This window comes from Phyllobates terribilis, unplaced genomic scaffold, assembly GCF_046119375.1.
Source record: "Phyllobates terribilis strain yellow unplaced genomic scaffold, ASM4611937v1 Scaffold_1__5_contigs__length_1240528914, whole genome shotgun sequence".
NCBI classification, from domain to species: Eukaryota; Metazoa; Chordata; class Amphibia; order Anura; family Dendrobatidae; genus Phyllobates; species Phyllobates terribilis.
Genome location: NW_027362761.1, coordinates 661,439,922 through 661,464,037, shown reverse-complemented (window position 1 = coordinate 661,464,037; position 24,116 = coordinate 661,439,922). Strand labels below are relative to the sequence as shown.

Genomic DNA, 24,116 nt, shown 5'->3' with positions numbered 1-24,116 from the left:
GAGTCTGGTTCTCTGGTGGGCTCGTCCAATGCTGCCCTAAAGTAGGCCGGGCTAAGAAAAGTCTGTGGGGATGTTCCGCGGAGAAATCGGGGCGGCTGGGGACCGTTTATGGACACCCGGCCGCCCCCAGGCAGCTGGGGACCGTGTGTGGACATGGCCAGATAAGGTTGTAAAATGTTAAAATGACATTTCCCGGTGAATGCATTTGTCACAGTTGAAAGCAATACAAAAGTGCAAAAACGCATAAAAAATGCTACTTGTGAACATAGCCCAAGGTGTGGAGGAGTATTTTTGTTTTTGGTTATTTATTTTACCTTATACACAAGTCTTTACCCTGGAAAGGAAGTTCCTTAACATATTTCACAGGAAAAAAGTTTCACTTTCGTTTTTGAACGTTTTATTATGAGCCTGTAAAAGTGGCTTAATACCTCTGGGCACGTTGTTGACAACAGTGACCTGGGGGTCAGAAATGCTTCCTGGGGCAATCCCCATGCTGTCCCCATGTCATTTGAGCACTGTCACTATCGTTTTGGGCACTTGTTAGGCTTTTAAAAGACTGCCAGGGGTGTCGCCGCAAAAATGCTCGGGTCTCCCATTGACTAACATTGGGCTCGTTGCTCGGGTCGAGCACCCGAGTATCACGGTGAGCTCGGCCCGAGCTTCGAGCACCCGAGCATTTTAGTGCTCGATCAACACTAGTTTTCATGCATTTTCTGTGCGTTTTTGCCTGCGCATTTGGCATGCGGTTTTCCAATGCATTGTATTGGAAAAATGCAGGCCAAAACGCACAAAGAATGGACATGCTGCTTCTTTTTCTGCACATGAAATTCAGTCAAGAAAAATCCTGATTATGTGCAGAGAACTTGCAAAGTGTCATAGGAAATCATGGGATAAGGTTTGCAATGCGTTTTTGGCCCATTTCTGTTCGGAAAAAAACGCACCAAAAACAAACTGTGTGCACATAGCCTTAGTCTTTTCTATCACCAGTAGTGCTTTACATTTTACACTATATGATTGGTTTCATCAGTCTATGTTCTAGCAATTTATTGATTCATTTTACTTGCTTATATAGCGCCACTAATTCCACAGACATCATCATTACTGTCCCCATTGGGGTTCACAATCTAGATTCCCTATCAGCATGTCTTTGGAGTGTGGGAGGAAATCGGAGTACACAGAAGAAACCCAAGCAAAAACAGGGAGAGTAATTTATATTTTTGTTGCCATGCTTGCTTATGTGGTACCACAAGTCCCAGCAATCACTTTTAGCATTAATTAATATTTAAGAAGTGTTATTCGATATTAATATTAACCAGTTAACCTTCTCCTGTACCAGTGTAGTATATTTTACAATATACTATTGTTTTTATCATTCTGTATTTTAGTGATTGGAACCATGTTTGTTGTTACCAAAGTGAGAGTACCAAAATTTGCTCTTAGGGCCTGATTCAACAAATACATTTATTTTTCACTTTTCAGTGTATTATAAAAATATGAATAAATATATATATATATATATATATATATATATATATATATATATAAAAGTTCAAAATCACCCCTCCCCCCCCCTCATTAAAAATTAGTAAATAAAAAATAAAAAAATACATATTTGGAATTGCTTCATTCATAAAAGTCTCATCTATGAAAATATAAAATAAATTAAAGGAAACCTGTTACCATTTTTTTCCGATATAACCTACGGCCACTACCTTTCAGCCCCATGTGACAGCATTTTATAATGTTGCACATATGACTCCAATTCACCATGCAATGCAAAAAAAAAGACTTTTTATTATACTCACCTATGGGGCGGTCCGGTCTTATGGGCATCACTGGTCTTGGTCCGATGCCTCCGCTCTTCTTGTAAATGCCGTCCTCCTTTGCTTCATGTGCATGTCATGTCGTAAGTCATCTGCACAGTTTTTCTCTTTGGGCTTCTGTGCAGGGGCACTTTTCTCTGCCCTGCCAAGGGCAGAGGAAAGTACTGCAGTGCACATGCGCCGGCGCTCTTTCCCCAACACATGTGCACTGCAGTACTTTCCTCTGCCCTCGGCAGGGCAGAGAGAACTGCGCATGCGCGGAAGCGCGAAGGGAATCACTGTGTGGATGACGTAGGACACCAGGGGCTGCTCCAGAATTTCAAGGGCCCCGGGCAAAAGAGTCCCAGTGGGCCCCTTCAACACATACCAAAATAATAAAATAAAAAAACACAAAAACTAAGCTTGGTTTAAGTTAGTATACATGCAGTACGTAAATGCACGTTTAAACTGGCCATAATTCAGAAAAAAAACTACAAGAAGCAAAAATGAACAAAAACCCTGCTGTAGGTGGCATAACATTAGCCCCCTCATATATTACATACTTGTGTATCAAGATAGGTCGCTCGCCCTCGTCTTTATACACACTAAACTATACCCCCCCCCCTTTATGGGTAGGGCACATTTGGTGAAGATGATAAGTATGGCAAAGCTCATGCATCATCTACAAACCTTACCATTACTTTTAAAACACTCAGACGTTACTATACTTAATAGAGCTTTTAGTCAGTTCATCTGGAAGGGAAAACGTCCTAGAATTAGTATGAATAAACTCATAGCCTCCAAGAAAGAGCGAGGCATCAACTTTCCATGCATTAGAAATTACAACCTAGCTTGCCTTTTTAGATAGATTGGCTTCATAAAAGACATACATATTCGGACTACTCGCTAGATTCTGACTATGCATCCCCCTACAACTTAACAGCTTTCCTCCACTCACGTTTTACCTCGCTACCCTTAGTAATCAAGAAATCCGTGATCTTTAGAGAAACTATCTCTACATGGAAAGCAGTCAGGAAAAAATATGGCCTTTCATTAAGAATCTCAAAACACCTTCCGTTGTGGCACAACCCAGAATTCCCCCAAGGTAGTGAAAATAAATTCTTTATAAAATGGCAACGCGCAGGTGTTGTGAACATATCTCACCTTCTTCACCCAATTGAACAGAGATGGCTAACATGTGCAGAAACTTTAGAAAAATATGAACTACCCCTACACCACTATTTCCAATATGAACAGATCAAACTCTCCGTCATGGCTAACTTAAGAGATGTTACCTTTGAAACTTTCCGAAATGAACTGGATAATATCCTGTCATCTCCAATAGGTACCCCCTCAATATCTACACTATATTCATCAATGAAACCTAACCTTGTGGAAACACACCCAGATACCTTTTTTAAGTACTGGAAACAACAATTTGATGACGTAGATATCCCCGAGAAGATTAGAACGGGTTGGAGGTTATTCAGGAAACATATTATAAATGAGTCGTGGAGAGAAACTCAGTACAAAATCATGCATGGTGCGATATACGCCTTTAATCTACCAAAAAAAGATCCACTTTCTAATAGACTAATTGCGTGTCACAAGTGCCAATATTCACACTCTGACCTCCTACATGGCCTTTGGTCCTGTCCTGCATCGGTTACCTATTGGGACCAGGTAGCTGACAAGATTAACACCACATGGGGACCAGGATATCTCCTTCCTCCATGTTTAGTCCTGCTTCATGTTTGGACTAACATAAACAACCCTAACAAATTAATAGGGAGTCCCCCCAAGCTACTACATACCTGGCTTATATTGGCAAAAAAACAGCTCCTAAAACATTGGCTAGATCCCAATATCCCCCCCATTACGGAACTAATATCACAAATGAAGCATTATATGGAGGTAGAACAACAAGATGCCCTATGTTATAAAGAGAAGCAAGCAGGCAAATTCCTTCTAAAATGGAAACAGTTTATTATAAATTGCTGTTCAATAGTGGACAAAAGGAAAATGGTAGAACCCTTTACATCTACAGCATGGTATATACTGGAAGATCTCAAAAATAACTTAGGTCCACTTAGTTTAACTTAAAATGAAGACGAAAATGGTGAGGAGAACAATCAATGGGCCAGGACTTCTGGCATAGATATAAATGCATTAATTATCCATGATGGCTTCAATGAGATAAAAGACATACTGTCAACTAATTCATTTTGTTGTTTGTTATATCTGTTATACCAATTAAAGTACGGGCACTCTTACCTCTCTATGTACCAGATTACATGTATGTTATGTATTTATGTTTTGAAAAATCAAATAAAAATGATGTTGAAAAAAAAAACCCCGCTGTAAAAAAGTAAAAAGCAAAAGTGCATTTAAATAACATAGGGCTCTTAATAACACAGTTTTTGATCAAAAATAGTATAAAAGCCATCCCACCATGGCACGGTGACCACATATTCGGGATGGTCCTACTTGTCTAATATTTAAAACCTTACCCTGTGTCAAAGTTGACCTTTGTCAAAGTGTGTGAATAAGGGCAGACAATGGACCGGGTCCCGAACTGTGGACACCTATATACAGTGAAGGAAATAATTATTTGATCCCTTGCTGTTTTTGTAAGTTTGCCCACTGACAAAGACATGAACAGTCAATAATTTTTAGGGTAGGTTAATTTTAACATTGAGAGACAGAATATCCCCCAAAAAATTAAGAAAATCACATTGTAAAAATTAGATAAATTTTTTGCATTTTGCAGTGAGAAATAAGTATTTCTACCCCTACAAACCATAATGAGTTTTGGCTCCTACAGACCAGACGCTCCTAATCAACTTGTTACCTGCATTAAAGACAGCCCAGGGAAGCTATCTAAATGTGATTTCCAGCTCAAGGAAGGGAGGCCACACCCTGGCTTGCACAGAATGCAAAGATAAAAATAAAAAACACAAAACTGAGCTTGGTTTAAGTTGGTATACATGCAACACATAAATGCACGTTTAAAATGCACTTATGTTTTTTATTTTTTTACAGCAGGGTTTTTGTTCATTTTTGCTTCTTGTAGTGTTTTTCTGAATTATGACCAGTTTAAACGGCCATCGTTTGTGTTTATAATGGTGACACCCAATGAACTAATGTCCATTATGACCTTAGTGCTGTGGACCGCTGATTGGAGGAGACGAATGAGCGGTCAGATGTTATTAAGGTATTGGGGCGTTCACCAATGCAAATGCCACCGTCGGATATATCACCTTTATACATCGCCATGGACAGGCTAAAGCCTCTGCTGGATACAGCGCCGTGCACAGGGGGCGTATACCTAACGTGATTGTCTCTATCTGAGAATTGCGCCTGATTGGAGGGACCGGACGAGCCTCCGCATGAAGTGACACACTGTGAGCAGTGGGAGCTGACACAAATGTGCGTGCCCTGCTTATTGGCTATGAAGAAAAATGAATGGGAAGGAGGTGGGACACAGCCACCTATAGAGATATGCCGGTTTTGCCACCTAACACGGCCGGCAACCCTGCCAATACATTTATCATAAAACAATATGCTACATTATCGATAAACTGACTAAAGAGACTGCTAGCCCCTGATGATCAAAGCAGTCATATATATAAATGATGAAATGTGTAGGGCTGAATGAATTAAAATGTTAGACAGTTTAAGGGTGTATAGTCCACAATAGGAAGGCAGGAGACAGATATCCATATACTGCAGAGATTGAACCAAACAGTTTCAACACTGCTTTAATGTCTATCAATAGTGTACTAGGTCTAATCTATGTTTCAACTGCTACAGTTTGGGCTGTTCATAAACAATAGGTCAAAAGAAAAAGATAAGTTGCTCCTAACATAAAGGGGCCAAACGGCCAGAGGGCTATCATAATGTTACCATCTGAAACTATCTGAGCTCGATACAGTGTAAATCTGAATGTACACTGTGTGAGCTATATGACCATTGTGTCATCACCTTACATAACTTGAACCTTACTCAGAGCGGATTTGTAGTAACACTGAGTAAAGGCCCTGTCACACATAACGAGATCGCTAGCGAGATCGTTATTGCGTCACGGTTTTGGGATCGCTGGGGAGATGTCAAACATGCAGAACTTTCCAACGATCTCGGCCGCCCCAGCGATCTAACCAACGATCTCGGCGGTCGTTGGGACGCTTTCACACAGCAGCTATTTCAACGATCCACACCTTGATAGGGACTGTACTGTGTCAGAAAGGCGTACATAAAATTACTTTTCCGCGCCCCCCTCATCTCCAATTGGTGGACACTACTACGTTCTGATTGGGTGGCCTTGGTTTAACACTGCGTCTCCGGTCAGATGGGATCTCTACTGCGTCTCCATTAAAAATGGAAACTCATTTGAGACCCCAAACAATACCTACCTCGCTAAAGATGCCTGATTTCTTCAAAGTGGAGTCACAGCCGGAGAACGCTGGTGGGATCTGAAAAAACAAGGACGCAGTAGCGACCACCAATTGGGGATGAGGAGCGCTGAAAAGTCCAATTTATGCACGCCTACATGTCTCAGTTCTGAATCGCTAACAAGGTCATTGATAAGGTGTCAAATACAGCGATGCACACTGCCCAGCGGGAGCGCAACGACCCAGGAATGGTCCAGGAAGCTTTGTAACGATCAGCGATCTCACAGCAGGGGCCTGATCATTGCTACCTGTCAGACATAACGAGATCGCTAGCGAGATCGCTATTGCGTCACCAAAACCGTGACTCATTAGCGATCTCGTTATGTGTGACGGGGCCTTTAGTGTGAATATTGAATGAACATAGCAGCAATTGGTGGATTAACCTGAAAATTTGTGGTCTGAAAAGAGACCAAGTGGTACTAATGTGGACTTTCTCATTGGGTTTGATCCCAACATGATGCTAGACACTCTTGAGCGCAAATAGCGTCAATAGGTATACGAGTGTCAACAACAACACCCCATTTTGACTATAGTCCAGTGATAGAAGGGTCTCTAGTCGTTTCACTTTTTAAAATTTATTATAAGTGTGTGTTTTGAACAAAAAATGTAAAAAAAGTTTAATAAAGTAGCCACAAATGCTGGCAGGTACGAGGCGCTTCGCTGGGCTTCCTTCAAGCAGCCACAGATTACTGATGAAGCCACTGGATCTTGTCCTGCGAATCAATTCACATAATCTTTGATGTTTATATTCTTAAAACCCAAGTCAATATCATACACTACCCTGCGTTGGCACCTTGTATTATGTACTTTTACCTATTTCTTATGTTTCTAATCACTAACCCTTGTCCCCATGATGTCATTGTGTAGATCTTTATGTGTGTATGTGTGTGTGTGTAACTGTGTGTGGCTCTCATATTCAATACTGAATAAATAGAGATGTTTTGAAAACCTTTCTTTCGTGGTATTGAATACAGTAATTGGTATTGTGAAAAAATTGCAGAGGACAAGCAGATAATATACATTTAAATTTGCATGTAGTCTTAATAGTCAAAAGTATCATTATATTAGAAATATGTATATCTGCGGACTAGATTGGGTTGACCAATCGGAAAGAAATTACAACCTATATGTAGAAATATCCGACAGAAAGGTCATTGATGTTCAATAAAAAAGACATTTATTACAACAAAGAGGGTACATGGTGGCACAGAAAAGGAGCACACACACACATAATAATGACATGTTAAAACATATGGTTATTGTAGTATACATACAGGATATCAGAGCCACCCCACAAACGTGCATGTCTTATGGATCATTGAACCCAGAGTTACTACATAAACGTGCATGTTTCACAAATCAGGTACGAACCATTTGAATACCATATAACCATACTATATAACCACATATATGGATGTGATGAGCAGTTAGTGCAATATACCAACAATTACTTATGGTTTTAAGTGTTACCTATTTTTTGAAAAGGGCACATATTGCCAGTCATATCCTTGATTGTGCCTAATTGGCCACAAGTTCCCAGTACCTGGGATTGATATCCTGCTAGTATAGCAGTTTTGATTTAAATAGTGGCATTTATATTGAATCTCTAAATCAGAGTGGTGTTACTGTCATTTAGCTCTGATATCCTGTCTGTATACAACAATAACCATATGTTTTAACATGTCATTATTATGTGTGTGTGCTCCTTTTCTGTGCCACCATCTACCCTATTTCTTGTAACAAAGGTCTTTTTTATTGAACATCAATGACCTTTCTGTCGGATATTTCTATATATAGGTTGTAGTAATTGGTATTGGTATACAGTAAAAACAGGTAAGAAAGGCAAGAGCCTTTTTTACCTGTTTTTACTGTTTGTTGTACTGCTAAGTGCTAACATTCATGGCTGAGGAAGACATCTGTCCAATGTTTAAATATGTAGCCATGTACTCATTATTAAATTTAAATAAATTGTTATGAATATAATTCCTACTTGTCTGTCATCCCCTTTGTAACATTTATTTAAACTGTTTATCTTTATACTAACTTGAATTTGATCCTTACATTGTGCTAGCACATTATTTAGTATATAAACTCATCACCCTCACCCACAAAGTGCTCCATGCTTCAGCACCACCCTCCATCTCCTCCCTCGTCTCAGTCTACCACCCTACCCATGCCCTCCATTTTGATAATGACCTAAGAATAACATCCTCAATCATCCGAACCTCCCATTCCTGTCTCCAAGATTTCTCACGTGCTGCGCCAATTCTTTGGAGCCCAAAACCAGGACACTTAAATTAATCCCCAATACCCACAGTTCTAAGTGACCAGCCCAGGGGATGGGGATGACTCGGTACCCGGGCCTTTGCCTGCCTTGGGGATGTCGCGGTGGTCGGCTCCCGGGCCCGTACCCTGGGGTCACTCTTTAAAAAGGGGCTAATAGATTTATTAGTTTTATGAAAGTTCGTGACGCCACCTGTGCCTTCTGGTGAGAATCACCAGCGCTGCGCAGTCCACTGAGGCCGATGATAAGGCAGCTCGATGGTATAGCTCCCCACAGGTGGAGCTGGGCCTCAGGGCAGCGTACGGAGAGGAGGATGCAGGACAGGTGAGACCCAGTGGGGTCAGAGCAATAACAGGGACAGACACGATAGTCACTTCAGTACCTTTTATTGATGGAAATTCAGGCACGTCCCGGAGCACAGTAGGGTGAAGGGTGCATATCAGGATCCTCCCCAATGAGCGGGTGTAGGGCCTCCTGTTACTTGCCTCTGCGTAGTAAGTTTCTGACCTGCCTGGAGCTAGGCCTAACTTTGTCTCTGTCCTGCGCTGGCTGACCTTGTGGTAGGGCCTTTTCTTGGAGTACACGCTCCTCAGCTTGCGGGGCCTATGTGTCTCCTGGCTCTGTTACGTATCAGCACTTTAGCGATCCTGGGACTTGTAGTTCTCCAGGGATTCCGGTTATGCCTTACTGGGTCATAGAGATCCCGGTAAGCTCGGACCCGGTGTCCGGTTACTGCTTCGGGGTGAGACGGTTAAGCTCCTCTGCCCCCTATGTACTAACTCTCCACTCGCCTTCGGCCTACTCGAGCCCTCACTAGGCTATACACACTAACGGCAGGTTGCCGCGCTTCACCGATCTTATGGCGCCGGCACACCTTAAGCTCTAACTGAGCTACAACTGAATTGAGCTCTACTCTGCATTCAGACCTGTACTTGCTGAACTCTCCAGAGGAATTGAACTGCCTGGCTCCACCTTCCCTATTTATATCCCTAACGGGCTCCCTCTGCTGGTCTGAGGTGGAAGGTGGAGATGTGTGAATGTTTATGGGGGCCTCTTGTGGAGGAATCCATCAATGCACACTTCTAGGATCTGTGATACCAAGTGCAGCTGGGCGTCACATAAGCATGCCCTAAAAATGCATTTCTTTAGACTGGCCTATCACCTCAAAACACTTGTCTAACTATTCCTGATTTTCCCATATAAAATTTCCTTCCAAATAAGGACCCTGGTATCATCTCTGTTCACACATCCCCATGTACTTAATAGACCTCTGTGTCTGTACTTGTTCACATACTGGTTGGTGACTGGTTCATTCAGCATTATGTGATTACCCTATTTATTACATTGATGGTTGACCGTACAACACAAGCAATAGTTCCCATTCACCTTTTGTGTCTCCCCCATTTCCTCATAGATTGTAAGCTTGCGAGCAGTGTCCTGTCTCCTCCTGGTATCTGTTAATTTATGTGACTATTGTTATTCTGTAATGTCTTTTATTGTCTGTACAAGTCCCCTCTAAAATGTAAAGTACTGGGGAATATGTTGGAGCTATCGAAATAAAAATTATTATTATTATTATTATTATTATCATCATGCTAGCCGGAAGTAACGTACTGGTAGAATGAAATATACACTCCTCAACATCGAATTTACAATACCAAGAAAGAAAAGTCGTAGAATTATGTAAATCACAGGACCAATAGACATGTTAATGATAGATAAATGATGAGAAAAGGGAAAAACATTTTCAAAACATCTCAGTTTATTCAGTATCCAGTATGTGAGCCACACACACAAATACATGCACTTACACTCCTTGACATTCTATCAATGACATTATTAATGGTTGTCTGAGAAATGTTCTGCTACACCAAATGTACTTGAATATGCAAATCATCAAGATACATTGCTCGCAGCTCGCTTTGCAATTACCAACCAGCTATAGGAGACAAGTCTGGAAATGCTACAGGACCTGGCAGCATGTTTTAGCCACACATGCTGCTCACAGTAGCACGAGAAACATTAGGCCTGATGTTGTCATGTTTTAAAAATGGCTCCTGGGACACTTTGGAGAATTGTTCGTATCACTAGTTGCATGACCAAATCAATGTAACGCCGACCTGTTTACCTGGAATCAAGTCTATAGCAGCCTGGCTGCAATACCTTAATGTCATCCCACACCATGATCCAGACTCTGCTGATTTGCTCTGCACTATTATAGCCTTTTCGAGTGTTCGCATGAGGTCAATGGAACACCTTTTGCATAACATTTGGCTACAAGACAGATGTCAAGCTATGGAGCTTGACCGTCCGATTTGTAAAAGAGTAACTATACAATTCATCATAAGGCTTTTGCATAACATCTGGCTACATCATAGGCTTGTTATTTCGCGTTCAATGTCATTTGTAGCACAGAATGGAACAGTCAAAGAACGAATAGTATGATCATTTCCATAAAGTTTCCCAGGAACAGTTTTTTAACATAACACCAAGCCACATGTTGCTTGTGCTACTATGAGCAGCCAGCATAGCCTAAATGTGCTACCATTGCCTGCAGTATTTCTGGACTTGAGAAAAAGATATGCTACCATCTTTTTCAGGAAAGGTCATGCATATTTTGGAAAGACAATGCTAAACCACTGTGTCTGCAGTGCTGTCACCCGCAGACACTGTTCCTAGTCCCTGGAGTTCGGTCCAACTAGTTGGGTGCTTTGCTGCCATGTGCTTGAGCATGCTGGTGGTGGTCAGGCTGGTCGTTTTGCTGCCCCTGCTGATGGTAGCATGGCAGATGTTGCAAATGGCCTTTTTGAGGTTAACTGGACAGTCTTTAAAAAAGAGCCAGACTCTGGAAGACCTAACAGTTGGACTGGCAACTTGCCTCGTGTTGGTGTTTCGGGGAACAGTTGCCCTCCTTGTGCCACCCCACTGCTTGTTCCTGCCTGTTGTGGTGCTACGCCTCCCTGCCCATCTGTGCTGCTGTCCTTGCTATGCATGTCACCTTGCCAGGTTGGGTCAGTGACTTCGTCGTCCGCCACCTTGTCTTCCACATACGCACCCTGGACCACCTCCTGATTTGCTGGCAATTGTGTCTCATCATCATCATTCATCTCTTGCGACAGTAATTGCACTTTCCCACCATCACCTTCATGTAACCGTGGCTGCTCAAATATTTGGGCATCGCTACATAAGATCTCCTCTTACCCCGCTTGAAGCTAGCGGGGTGAGAGGCGCGAATGTATAAATGCGAAAGTTAACAGCTTCACTCTTCGAAGTGTCCAAGCATGGCATCACTTGTCTCCAGGCACTAGGCATGGTGGGAGGAAGGAAGATCACTGTGAGGAATATGTAGTCCAGACTCACGGCTACTGAGACTGGACCGTGTGGAAGACAGGGTGGTGGTGGTGGTGGCAAACTGACTAGAAGCATTACCTGCTATCCAACCAACAACCATTTCACACTGCTCTGGCTTCAATAGTGGTGTTCTGCGGCCCCCTACAAAGTGTGACAGGAAGGTAGGGCAACATGATATGGGTGTTTTTTTGTGCTCCCCTCAGCAGGCACAATTTCACCTTGCCCACGGCCTCGACCTTTGTGTGCACCATTACCATCACGTCCACTTCCCTGTCCATTGCCACACACCTTGTCCATTTTAAATGGAGTGTAATATTTGGCACGATCCAAAAAATGTCACGATTATTACCGCAGTAATATCGGATCACGTCTGATGACCACAGTTTTAGGCAGTGGCCTTATAGATATGGCATTGGTCAGCTACCAAGTGTGAATAGGTTGAACAACACACAGCTGGCAGACTTTAAATGAAGTGTATTATTTGGTATGCTCCAAAAAATGTCACGATTATTACAGTAATCTCAGATCACGTATGATGACCACGGTTTTAGGCATTGGCCTTAACCCCTTTCCGACATGATACGTACTAATACGTATCTGCGCCCTGGGCCTTATGGACCAGATACGTATTAGTACGCATCGGCGATTCCACCTGCACACGGGCTGTGCGGGCGGAATCGCCGCCAGGTGTCAGCTGATTGTCACAGCTGACACCCGGCGCTAAGTGCTGGGAGCAGTCCCACACGGCTCCCAGCACATTAACCCCCGAAATGCTGTGATCGAAATTGATCGCAGCATTCCAGTGGCAAGAGGTGGTAAGCGCCGGTACTCACCTCCTCTCCGGCGTTCCGCGGTGTCTGTGGCTGGGTCCCATGGTTGTCATGTGACCCGGATGTCGTCATGACGACATTCAGATCACCTGAAACCAGGAAGATACTTTGATCAAGCGCAGTGCACTATCACAGTATCTTCTCCCTCTGCAGCGCTGACAGCCTGTATAGCACAGGGATGGTGCTGCATTCCTGTGCTATACAGGCGATCAGCCTGCAAAATGTGAAAGTCCCATAGTGGGACAACGTCTATAAGTTAAAAAATAATCAGAAAGTGAAAAAAAAAAAAATTGTAAAACTATTAAAAAAAAAATGAAAAAAATAATCCCCAAAAAATAAAAATATATTGTACCCATCAATAAATAGTATTATGAAAAAAACAAACAAAAAAAAACAATATAAGTACACATATTTGGTATAGCCACGTCCGGAACGACTTGACCTATAAAACTGTTCCACTAATTAACCCCTTTAGTGAATACAGTAAAAAAATAAAAAAAAAACAAAGCAAAAAACGATGCTTTATCATCTTACCGCCAAACAAAAAATGGAATAGAACGAGATCAAAAAGACGAGTGTAAATAAAAATGATGCAGCTGAAAATGACATCTTGTCCCGCAAAAAACAAGTCGCATACAGCTCCATCACCCGAAAAATAAAAAAGTTATAGCTCTCAGAATAAAGCGATGCAAAAAATATTCTTTTTTCTATAAAATAGTTTTTATTGTTTAAAAGCGCCAAAACTTAAAAAAACTATATAAATTGTGGTAGCGCTGTAAACGTACTGACCCGAAGAATAAACCTGCCTTATCAATTTTACCACACGCAGAACAGCATAAAAAAAAAAAAAAAAACTTCCTTAATTGTTGTTTTTTGTTTATTCTGCCTCCCAAAAATCGGAATATACAGCGATCAAAAAATGTCACGTGCCTGAAAATGGTACCAATAAAAACGTCAACTCATCCCGCAAAAAACAAACCATCACATGACTCTGTCGGCCAAAATATGAAAAAATTATAGCTCTCAAAATATGGCGATGCAAAAACTAGTCTTTGCAAAAAAAGTGTCTTTTAGTGTGTGACAGCTGTCAATAATAAAAACAAGCTATAAATCTGGTATCGCTGTAATCGCACCAACCTGAAGAATAAAGTCGTCTAATCACTTATAAGGCACAAGGAAAGGTGTAAAAAATAAACTCTAGGGTTAGGGTTGTGCTAGGTTTAGGGTTGTGCTAGGGTTGTGCTAGGGTAGGGTTAGGATTGGGTTAGGGTTGTGCTAGGGTAGGGGTAGGGTTGTGTTGGGGTTAGGATTAGTGTTGAGCGCAAGTGCTCGCTATTTGAATTTGCATCAGGTGCTTCAGTGTGCACAGAGTATCATGGGTGCTCGAGTCTCCACCCCATATGCTTCGCGGCCAAAAAAACCTGGCGGAGATTGCGCGCCATGCACGAGCGATCCCTGCATGGTTTTTTTTTGGGTGTCTAACAACCATGAAACATGAGAGGCGGGGACTCGAGGATGTTACTTGAGCACCCGCGATATGTGGTGCATACCTGAGTACCCGATGCAAACTCAAGTAGTGAGCACTTCCGCTCAAGACTAATGACAACTTATTCAATATGGTGACCTAATGTTATCAATTTCTGTGTCGTACCTCTGGGTTCAAAGTTTTCACTCTAACCCTTGATAAAATCCTTGAGCGGTCTAGTTTCAAAAATGGGGTCACTTGTGGGGGGTTTTCCACTATTTAAGCAAATCACGGGCTCCCCAAACGCAACATGGCGCCTGCTAATTATTGAAGCAAATTTTGGAAACTAGAAGCCTCAAGGAACTTATTTAGATGTGCGGTGAGCACCTTGAACCCCCAGGTGCTTCACATAACTTTATAAAGTAGAGCTGTGAAAATAAATAAATCTAAATTTTTCCACAAAAATGATCTTTAAGCCCCTTTTTTATTTTCACAAGGGTAAGAGGAGAAAATGGACCCCAAAACTGTTGTGCAATTTCTCCTGAGTACGCCGATACCCCATATGTGGTGTAAAACTACTGCTTTGGCGTACGGCAGGACTTGTAAGAGAAAGAAGCGCTATGTTGGCTTGGATAGGTTGCAGACACCATGTCACATTTGAAGAGTCGCTGACATGCCGAAACAGCAGAAACCCCCACAAGTGACTCAATTTTGTAAACTAGACCTCTCTAGGGGAGTAGTGAGCATTTTTTAACCCTCAGGCGATACACAAACTTGTATAACACTAGGCTGAGAAAATGAAATAACCCTATTTTATTCCACTACATTGTTGCTTTGACCCCAAGTTAGCAGTTTTCAAAAGGGGTAATAAGAGAAAATGTTACACAACTTCTCTTAAGTACATCAATACCCCATATGTGGTTGAAAACTACTTTTCAGGCACAATGCAAAGCTCAAGGGAAGGAGTGCCATATAACAGGGCAGATTTTACGGTTGTGGTTTGCAGGTGACATGATCCACTGGGAGAGCCCCTGAGGTCCCAGAACAGCAGAAACGCCATAAGTGACCCCATTTTACAAACTACATCTCTTAATGAATTCATCTAATGGTGCAGTGATCATATTGACACCACATGTGACTCACCAGAATTTATACTATTGGGCAGTGAAGAAAAAATAATTATATTTTTACCACAAAAAAATTGTTTAAGCCTCAGATTTTACATTTTCACAAAGGTTAATGGGTAAAAATGGTGCCAAAATGTGTCACACAATTTCTTCTAAATGTGGCAATACCCCATATGTGGCTGTACAGTACTGCTTAGCCATTCGGCAAGACCCGGAGGGACAGAGCGCTATTTGACTCGGAGAATAAATTATTGTAGAATAGTTTGCAGACTCCATATACACAGCTCCTAAGTGCTAGAAGAGCAGAATCCCCCCTCAAATGACCACAGTTTGGAAATTATACCCCTTTGGGAATTTAGCTACAGGTTCAGTGACAATTTTGACTTCATGGGTGTTTTCCAGAAACAAGCAGCAGTGGATGTTGCTGAGCGAAAATTTCAAACTGCCGTTGTAGTGACCAGTACGTTGTGCCCAGCTCGTGCTTCTGTACCTGTAAATTAGGCAAGCTCTCATCGCTACAGGAATGCCAAACATGTGGACCCTAAATGTAGTTTAGGCACATTGTGGGGCTCAGAAGGGAGGGGGGGCATTTGGGAGCACAGAATTTTTTGAATTTCTTCTGGAGGGCAAGGGCCATTTCGCTTTTCCAGAGCCTTTGTGCTACCAGTAACTTGGAAGTCCCTTATATTTTCGTTAACAGATGACAGACCTGAGTGGGGACTTGCTTTTTTTGGGGGATTGAGCTGAAGCTTTTATTGGGAACATTTCTCCAAGTGATGTAATTCAGATAAAACCCCCGCGGGATCAGTCTGGCCTCTGTTTAGCGGGGTCACTTTTTTCAAAAGTGCACAAAACTGTGGCCAACCGCACTTTTATGCATGCCTAAAAAAACTGACACCGTGGGATCACAGGCCAGACGGCGTCCTCGGTGCCTCCATCTGCCTCATTACAGGGAATCTTCCGCCGGGGTTTTTTATTGGTACTATTTTTAGGTACGTGAAATGTTTTGATTTTTTTTCTATTCCTTTTTTCGGAGGTAGAATGAACTAAAAACAGCAATTCAGGATTTGTTTTTTGAGGGTTTTTTTAACCACTTCGCACCAGAGCCTGTTTTTGCCTTCGTGACCGGGCCAATTTTTTCAATTCTGACCACTGTCATTTTATGAAGTAATTACTCTGGAACGCTTCAACGGATCCCCCTGATTCTGAGACTGTTTTTTCGTGACAAATTGTACTTCATGATAGTGGTAAAATTTCTTCGATATCACTTGCGTTTATTTGTGAAAAAATCAGAAATTGGGTGAAAATTTTGAAAATTTTGCAATTTTCAAACTTTGAATTTTCATGCCCTTAAATCAGAGAGATATGTCACACAAAATAGTTAATACATAACATTTCCCACATGTCTACTTTACAACAGCACAATTTTGGAACCAAAATTTTTTTTTGTTAGGGAGCTATAAGGGTTAAAAGTTGACCAGCGATTTCCCATTTTTACAACAAAATTTACAAAAAACATTTTTTTAGGGACCACATCATATTTGAAGTCACTTTGAGGGGTCTTTATGACAGAAAATACCCAAAAGTGACACCATTATAAAAACTGCACCCCTCAAGGTGCTCAAAACCACATTCAAGAACTTTATTAACCCTTCAGGTGCTTCACAGGAATTTTTGGAATGTGGAAGAAAAAATTAACATTTAACTTTTTTCACAAAAATGTTACTTTAGACCCATTTTTTTTTATTTTCGCAGGGGTAACAGGAAAAAATGGACCCCAAAAATTTTTGTGCAATTTCTCTTGAGCACGCTGATACCCCATATGTGAGGGAAAACTACTGTTTTGGCGCATTGCAGGGTTCGGAAGGGAAGGAGCGCCATTAGACTTTTTGAATGTAAAATTTGTTTGAATAATTAGCAGACGCCATGTTGCGTTTGGATAGCCCCTGATGTGCCTAAACAGTGGAAACCCCCCACAAGTGACACCATTTTGGAAACTAGACCCCTTAGGGAACTTATCTAGATGTGTAGTGAGCACCTTGCACCCCCAGGTGCTTCACAGAAGTTTATAATATTGAGCTGTAAAAATAAAATTTTCACATTTTTCCCACAAAAATGTTTTTCATCCCCTAATTTTGCATTATCATAAGGGTAATAGGATAAATTGCACCATGAACTTTGTTGTGCAATTTCTCCTGAACACGCCGATACCCCATATGTGGGGGAAAACCACTGTTTGGGCGCACGGCAGGGTTCGGAAGGGAAGGAGCGCCATTTGACTTTTTGAATGTAAAATTTGCTTGAATAATTAGCGGACGCCATGTTGCATTTGGAGAGCCCCTGATGTGCCTAAACAGTGGAAACCCCCACAAGTGACACCATTTTGGAAACTAGACCCCTTAGGGAACTTATCTAGATGTGTGGTGAGCACCTTGCACCCCCAGGTGCTTCACAGAAGTTTATAATATTGAGCCGTAAAAATAAAATTTTCACATTTTTCCCACAAAAAATGTTTTTCATCCCCTAATTTTGCATTATCATAAGGGTAACAGGAGAAATTGCACCATTAAATTTGCTGTGCAATTTCTCCTGAGTATGCCGATACCCCATATGTGGGGGAAAACCACTATTTGGGTACACTGCAGGGTTCGGAAGGGAAGGAGCGCCATTTGACTTTTTGAATGTAAAATTTGTTTGAATAATTAGCGGACGCCATGTCGCATTTGGGGAGCCCCTGATGTGCCTAAACAGTGGAAACCCCCCACAAGTGACACCATTTTGTAAACTAGACCCCTTAGGGAACTTATCTAGATGTGTGGTGAGCACATTGGGAGACATAATAAACAAATCAGTAGCAGGTGAAGAATTGGTTTTATTTATTTTTTACGCCGTTCCTCGTGCGGTATAAGTGATGAGATTACTTTATTCTTCAGGTCGGTGCGATAACAGAGATACCAGGTTTATATCGGGTTTTTATGATTGACAGCTGTCACACACTAAAAGACGCTTTTATTTGTAAAATCTAGTTTTTGCGTCGCCATATTTTGAGAGCTATAATTTTTCCAGATTTCGGCCGACAGAGTCATGTGACGGCTTGTTTTTTGCGGGACAAGTTGACATTTTTATTGGTACCATTTTTGGGTACGTGACATTTTTTGATCGCTTTCTATTCCGTTTTTTGGGAGGTAAAATTAACAAAAAACAGCAATTCAAGAATTGTTTTTTGAGGGGTTTTTTTATGCCGTTCTTCGTGTGGTAAAACTGGTAAGGCAGCATTATTCTTCGGGTCAGTACGTTTACAGCGATACTACACTTACTGTATATTTTTTTATGTTTTGGCGCTTTTACACAATAAAACAATTTTATAGAAAAAATATTTTTTTTGCATTGCTTTATTCTGAGAGGTATAACTTTTTTATTTTTCGGCTGATGGAGCTGTATGGCGGCTTGTTTTTTGTGGAACAAGATGACGTTTTCAGCGGTACCATTTTTATTTCCATTTTGCTTTTTGATCGCATTTTTTTCCACTTTTTGTTTGGCGATATGAGGAAAAAGCATAGTTTTTTTCTCCGTTTTTTATTTATTTTTATTATGGTGTGCACAGAAGGAGTTAATTACTGTGACAGTTTTATAGCTCGGGTTGTTTCAGAAGCGGCGATACCAAATATGTGTACTTTTTTTGTTTTTGCATAAATATACGGATTTATCGGTTTAATATTTTATTTATTTATTTTTATTTATTTTGTGATTTTTTTAACAGTTTCAAAACATTTTTTTTACTTTTTTTTACATTTTTACTTAGTCCCTGTATGGGACATTAATTTTTATTTTTCTGATCACTGATCTCATGTAATGTAATAGACATGTATTACATTACATGAGATCTTTGCTGACTGTTTCACAGTCAGTGTCTCCTGCCAGGCTTCAGCTGCAGGCTGAGCCAGGCAGGACACCATATATGGCAGATCTGGAGGAGGTCATGTGACCTCCAGCTGCCATAGCAACGCCAGGTCCTGGAAGGTATCAGGGGTCGTGGAGAGGTAAGTATACGACCCCCTCTCCTCCTGCTGTCTTCTATATGCCGCGATCACTATAGATCGCGGCATATAGAAGACAGCAAAGGGTTAACATCACTGGGACCTGATCCAATCAGGTCCCGATGATGTTCCCTGTCAGAGCTATCGCTCTGCACCGCACCCGCAGCGCTTGCAGGACCCTGGGGGTCCTGAGCGCTGCGGGACCACCCACCATTTTTAAACGTCCGCGCTGCACAGGGTCCAGGCAGCGCGGACGTTTATCTACAGTGAGCGGTCGGGAAGCGGTTAAATACCGTTCCGTATTTGGTAAAAGTGATATGGCAGTTTTATTTTTCTAGTCAGTACATTTACAGCGACATCACACTTATATAGATTTTTTATGTTTTGGTGCTTTTACACAATAAAAACTATTTGTAGAAAAGAGAATTGGTTTTGCATTGCTTTATTCTGAGAGGTATAACTTTTTTATTTTTCGGCTGAAGGAGCTGCATGGCGGCTTTTTTTTTGCGGGACAAGACGACATTTTTAGTAGTACCATTTTTATTTTCATTTGGCTTTTTGATCTCATTTTATTCCAATTTTTGTTTGGCGGCATAATGAAAAAGCATAGCTTTTTGCTCCGTTTTTTATTTATTTTTTTTACGGTGTGCTCAGAAGGGTTTAATTAGTGTGAAAGTTTTATAGATCGGGTTGTTTCGGAAACGGCGATACCAAATATGTGTACTTTTTTTGTTTTTGCATAAATATACGGATTTATTGGTTTAATTTTTTTATTTTTTTTTATTTTGTGAGTTTGAAAACATTTTTAGACTTTTTTTAAAATTTTTACTTAGCCCCTGTATGGGACTTCAATTATTATTTTTCTGATCACTGGTCTCATGCAATGCAATAGACATGTATTGCATTGCATGATCAGTTCAGGGTGAGAGAAGTACTACTGGCACCACACCGTTCATCACTCTCAGCAGACACCTGTTTTAGTTTCAGCTCACAGGCTCAGAGATTTGTCTCGTAGTGCAGATAGCCAAGTTTATGTCCAATAGTAGAGAAAAAGCTACTACTTTGGAACCGTAGAAGCACCGGAAGGTTGCGAAACGGCCGTAGTCCTCTGCTCCCCTCTCCCGCACACCTCCCTCCGGGAATCCTGCCACATGCTGACCGCCACCATGTTTTGCATTTGAAAATGAAGGGTTTTTCCATGAAGATTAGGTGAGTGCTGCCTTTACCTTTTTATCTCTACTATTGCACTGCACGAGAGCTAACAGTTTTACACTGTCAGATCTCCTGTTAGACTCAGCTGCTGGCGGAGTCTATCAGGACACCGTGCATGGCAGACCAGGAAGTCATCAGGTTAAGCCCCCGTCTCACATAGCGAGATCACTAGCGAGATTGCTGCTGAGTCACGGTTTTGGTGACGCAACAGCGACATAACCAGTGATGTGTGACACTTTGCAGTGATCAGGCCCCTGCTATGAGGTCGCTGATCGCTGCAAGATGTCCTGGACCATTTTTTGGTCTTTGCCCTCCCGCTGGTCAGCACACATCGCTGTGTGTGACCAGCGGGACAAGCGATCAGGCTGGTAACCATGATAAACAGCGGGTTACTAGGGGCACACGCGCACTTAGTATCCCGCTGTTTATCATGGTTACCACTATGCTACGGTGAGCGGTAACCTTCAGCAGGTTGGTAACCAGGAGCAGGACATCGTGGAAATATTCTTTCCACGATGTCGCTACTCCCCTGATCGCTGGTGAGCCTGCCTGTTTGACACCTTACCAGCGATCACATAGCGACGCAGCAACGATCCCTGACAGGTCGTATCGTTGTCGGGAACGCTGTAGAATCGCTAAGTGTGACGGGGCCTTTACCTCCGGCTGCCATGACAACGCCAGGTCCTATCACAGGGGCTGCTGGAAATATGAGTGGACGACCCCCTCACCCTCTCACTATCTCCTAAATGCTAATCCTAAATCCATAGCGATCGCGGTATCTAGAAGATAGCAAAGGGTTAACATCATTGGGACCTGATCCAATCAATACAAGATAAATCCACTAGTAAGTAGTACTCCACATCACTGCCAGTAAAATAGATAAGTGCACCAGAAAAATTAAAAAGCCCCTTAGGGCTATGAAAAAAATGCTAGCATAATTCGCAACAGCCAAAAAAGTTATACACCAGTAAAGAAATGATAATACTAAATAACAGCCAGTTGAGTGGTGATAACTTGACCATATACTAAGATAAGACTTCAGTATTAAATGAAAAGTGCTAGTGCATAATAGCAGCAAAAAGGCAGGAAAGTACCAAGATAAAGGTAGATGAGTAAATACATTCAAATCCACAAACATTATCAGGTTCCCCAAATTGCAGCAAGTAAAAAGAAGTGACTGTGCAAAGAGAGCAGCAATGGAATTAATATTGCCCATATAACAAGGGTGCACAAAGAACAAAGTGCCGTGTCATATAACTACCTGTGTGGAGTCTGTGGGCAGTGGCATGTGCAGATGGCGGTCAGGCGTCCCTCCACCCCTATGCATGTTTCGGAAAATCCTTCCTCAGGGGGTGTGTTTGGGTATGGGAAAGCCGGATATTAAAAAGGATGTTAGCCAATGAGATGTACAGGATGTACAGTGTGCCAACACTCTTCCCTCCATATAATTAACCAGTTCGCAGCACTTTCTCTATCACATCATGAGTGCATAGCCTGTACAACTCATTGGCAAACTTATCCTTTTTAATATCCAGCTTTCCCATGCCCAAACACGCCCCATGAGGAAGGATTTTCCGAAACATGAATAGGGGTGGAGGGACGCCAGACCGCCATCTGCAGATGCTGCCACTGCCCACAGACCCCACACACGGTCCTGTGTTCTTTGTGCACCCTTGTCATGTGGACAATATTAATTCCATTGCTGCTCTCTTTGCACAGTCACATTATTTACTTATTGCAATTTGGGGAACCTGATAACGTTTGTGGAGTTGAATGTATTTACTCATCTACCTTTATCTTGGTGCTTTCCTGCCTTATTTGCTGCTATTATGCACTAGCACTTTTCATTTAATACTGAATGGCAGTCTTATCTTCGTATATGGTCAAGCTATCACCACTCAACTGGCTGTTATTTAGTATTATCATTTCTTTACTGGTGTATAACTTTTTTGGCTGTTGCGAATTATGCTAGAATTTTTTTTGTAGCCCTAAGGGGTTTTTTGATTTTTCTGGTGCACTTATCTATTTTACTGCCAATGATGTGGAGTACTACTTACTAGTGGATTTATCTTGTGTTGCATATTGGATAAGTTTTACCCTATATCTTGTTACACTCTATTGGCCTAGGCTGGTCCCTCACATTTGAGGCACCTATTTTTAATATATGTTTATGTCCATTTTTTTGTTCAATAAAATTTACTATTTTCATGAATATTTGTGTTGTCACATGGTTCTCTCTACCTTCATTGAGTAGGATATGTAGAAGGGCCCATTTTGATTTACTAGCATAATAATAATAATTTTTATTTCATTTTTTAAACATTTGTATATCATTAACATGTCTATTGATCATGTGATTTCCAGAATTCCCAGACTTTTTCTGCTTGGTGGTGCAATTTCAATATTGAGGAGTGAAGAAGAGAGTATTTGTTTGAGTTCCGTTACCATGGAGATTGCACATAATTTATATGCAATGACAGAATAAAAAATATTTGCAAAGGAAGACATAACTTTTAAAGATCAATGTGAAATATTACTGGAATGTAATATCCTGTACCTGTGTGAGGCTTCATGGAGTTATATCCTGAAGAAAGCAAAGTCTTATCAGTGACCTCAGATCTTGGAGCTTGAAGTTCATGCACTGGGTATTCCACTTCTGGCTGTGACTGAAATATAATTAAAGAGGTGGATGCAATTAAGTTCATAGTAAATTTAAAGAAGACTTTCAGTAATTTATTTTTATTTTAAACATTATAGCCCATTAAAAAGGGGCTGAAGTGCTGATTAAGGCTTTTTTTTCTTTGTTGTCGCGATATGAAGTTCAGATTACCTAATATTCTAAATTCTCCTTTTAATGAACAGGGCGTTACTTTCCCTCATCCTTGACTCTGTCCTCTCATAAGACAGCGTCATAAAGGGGAAAAAAAAGCAAAAGTCCACATAAAGTGTCAAAACAAGCATTTTTAGCATGATCTCTTTAGACTTGATGTCTTATTGAGAACTCCACACTCCTGTCCCTTTCTGTCATTACAGTGCCAGAGAGCTGCAGCATGCGACAGTCTGGAGCAATGAATATCATCATGGGAGCAACTTTTGTTGGCCTTTTAGCTGAGATCAAGTGTAGTATCTTACATAAAGGCGGCTTAGCCGGAGACCGCCCTAATAGATTGAAACAATGCACACAGGGTTTGGAGTGCTTGTTAGTATGCCAGGTGGCTCATGTAGTCATTTGGTCGAAAGCATGTCGGAGCACCTTGTCCCCGATAGGGGAGAAAATTCTAAGGCTACCAGTTTCTTGCTTGGGTGTCACCTCAGGGAGATGCTCGGATTAAGATCAGGTCTCCTTTGGCTCTGACTAGAGGAGGCTATTTATTTCTGACCCTCACTGTGGCCTCTTAGTTCGGAGGGACGGGGAATGGTTTTGGGGACCCAGCTCCTTTTGAAGAAGGTTTCAAGAGACCAGCCGGCTACTGATTTTTTTTTTGTGCCACTTAGTCCCTTTTTTAAGCGCACTCAGGTATGGAGCACAAATTTGGGCTTTAAAAAAAATAGGAGCA

At 41.5% G+C, this 24,116-nt stretch overlaps 1 protein-coding gene across 1 annotated transcript in view; it reads right to left on the bottom strand.

The window, feature by feature from the left end:
- The window catches only part of LOC141273299 (transmembrane protein 59-like), a 324,881-nt gene that overhangs the window by 170,756 nt on the left and 130,009 nt on the right, over positions 1 to 24,116 (bottom strand). Inside the window, exon 5 of the mRNA XM_073684938.1 lies at positions 23,117 to 23,225. Coding sequence (XP_073541039.1) covers positions 23,117 to 23,225 — 109 coding nt within the window. The remainder of the gene's footprint in view (positions 1 to 23,116; positions 23,226 to 24,116) is intronic.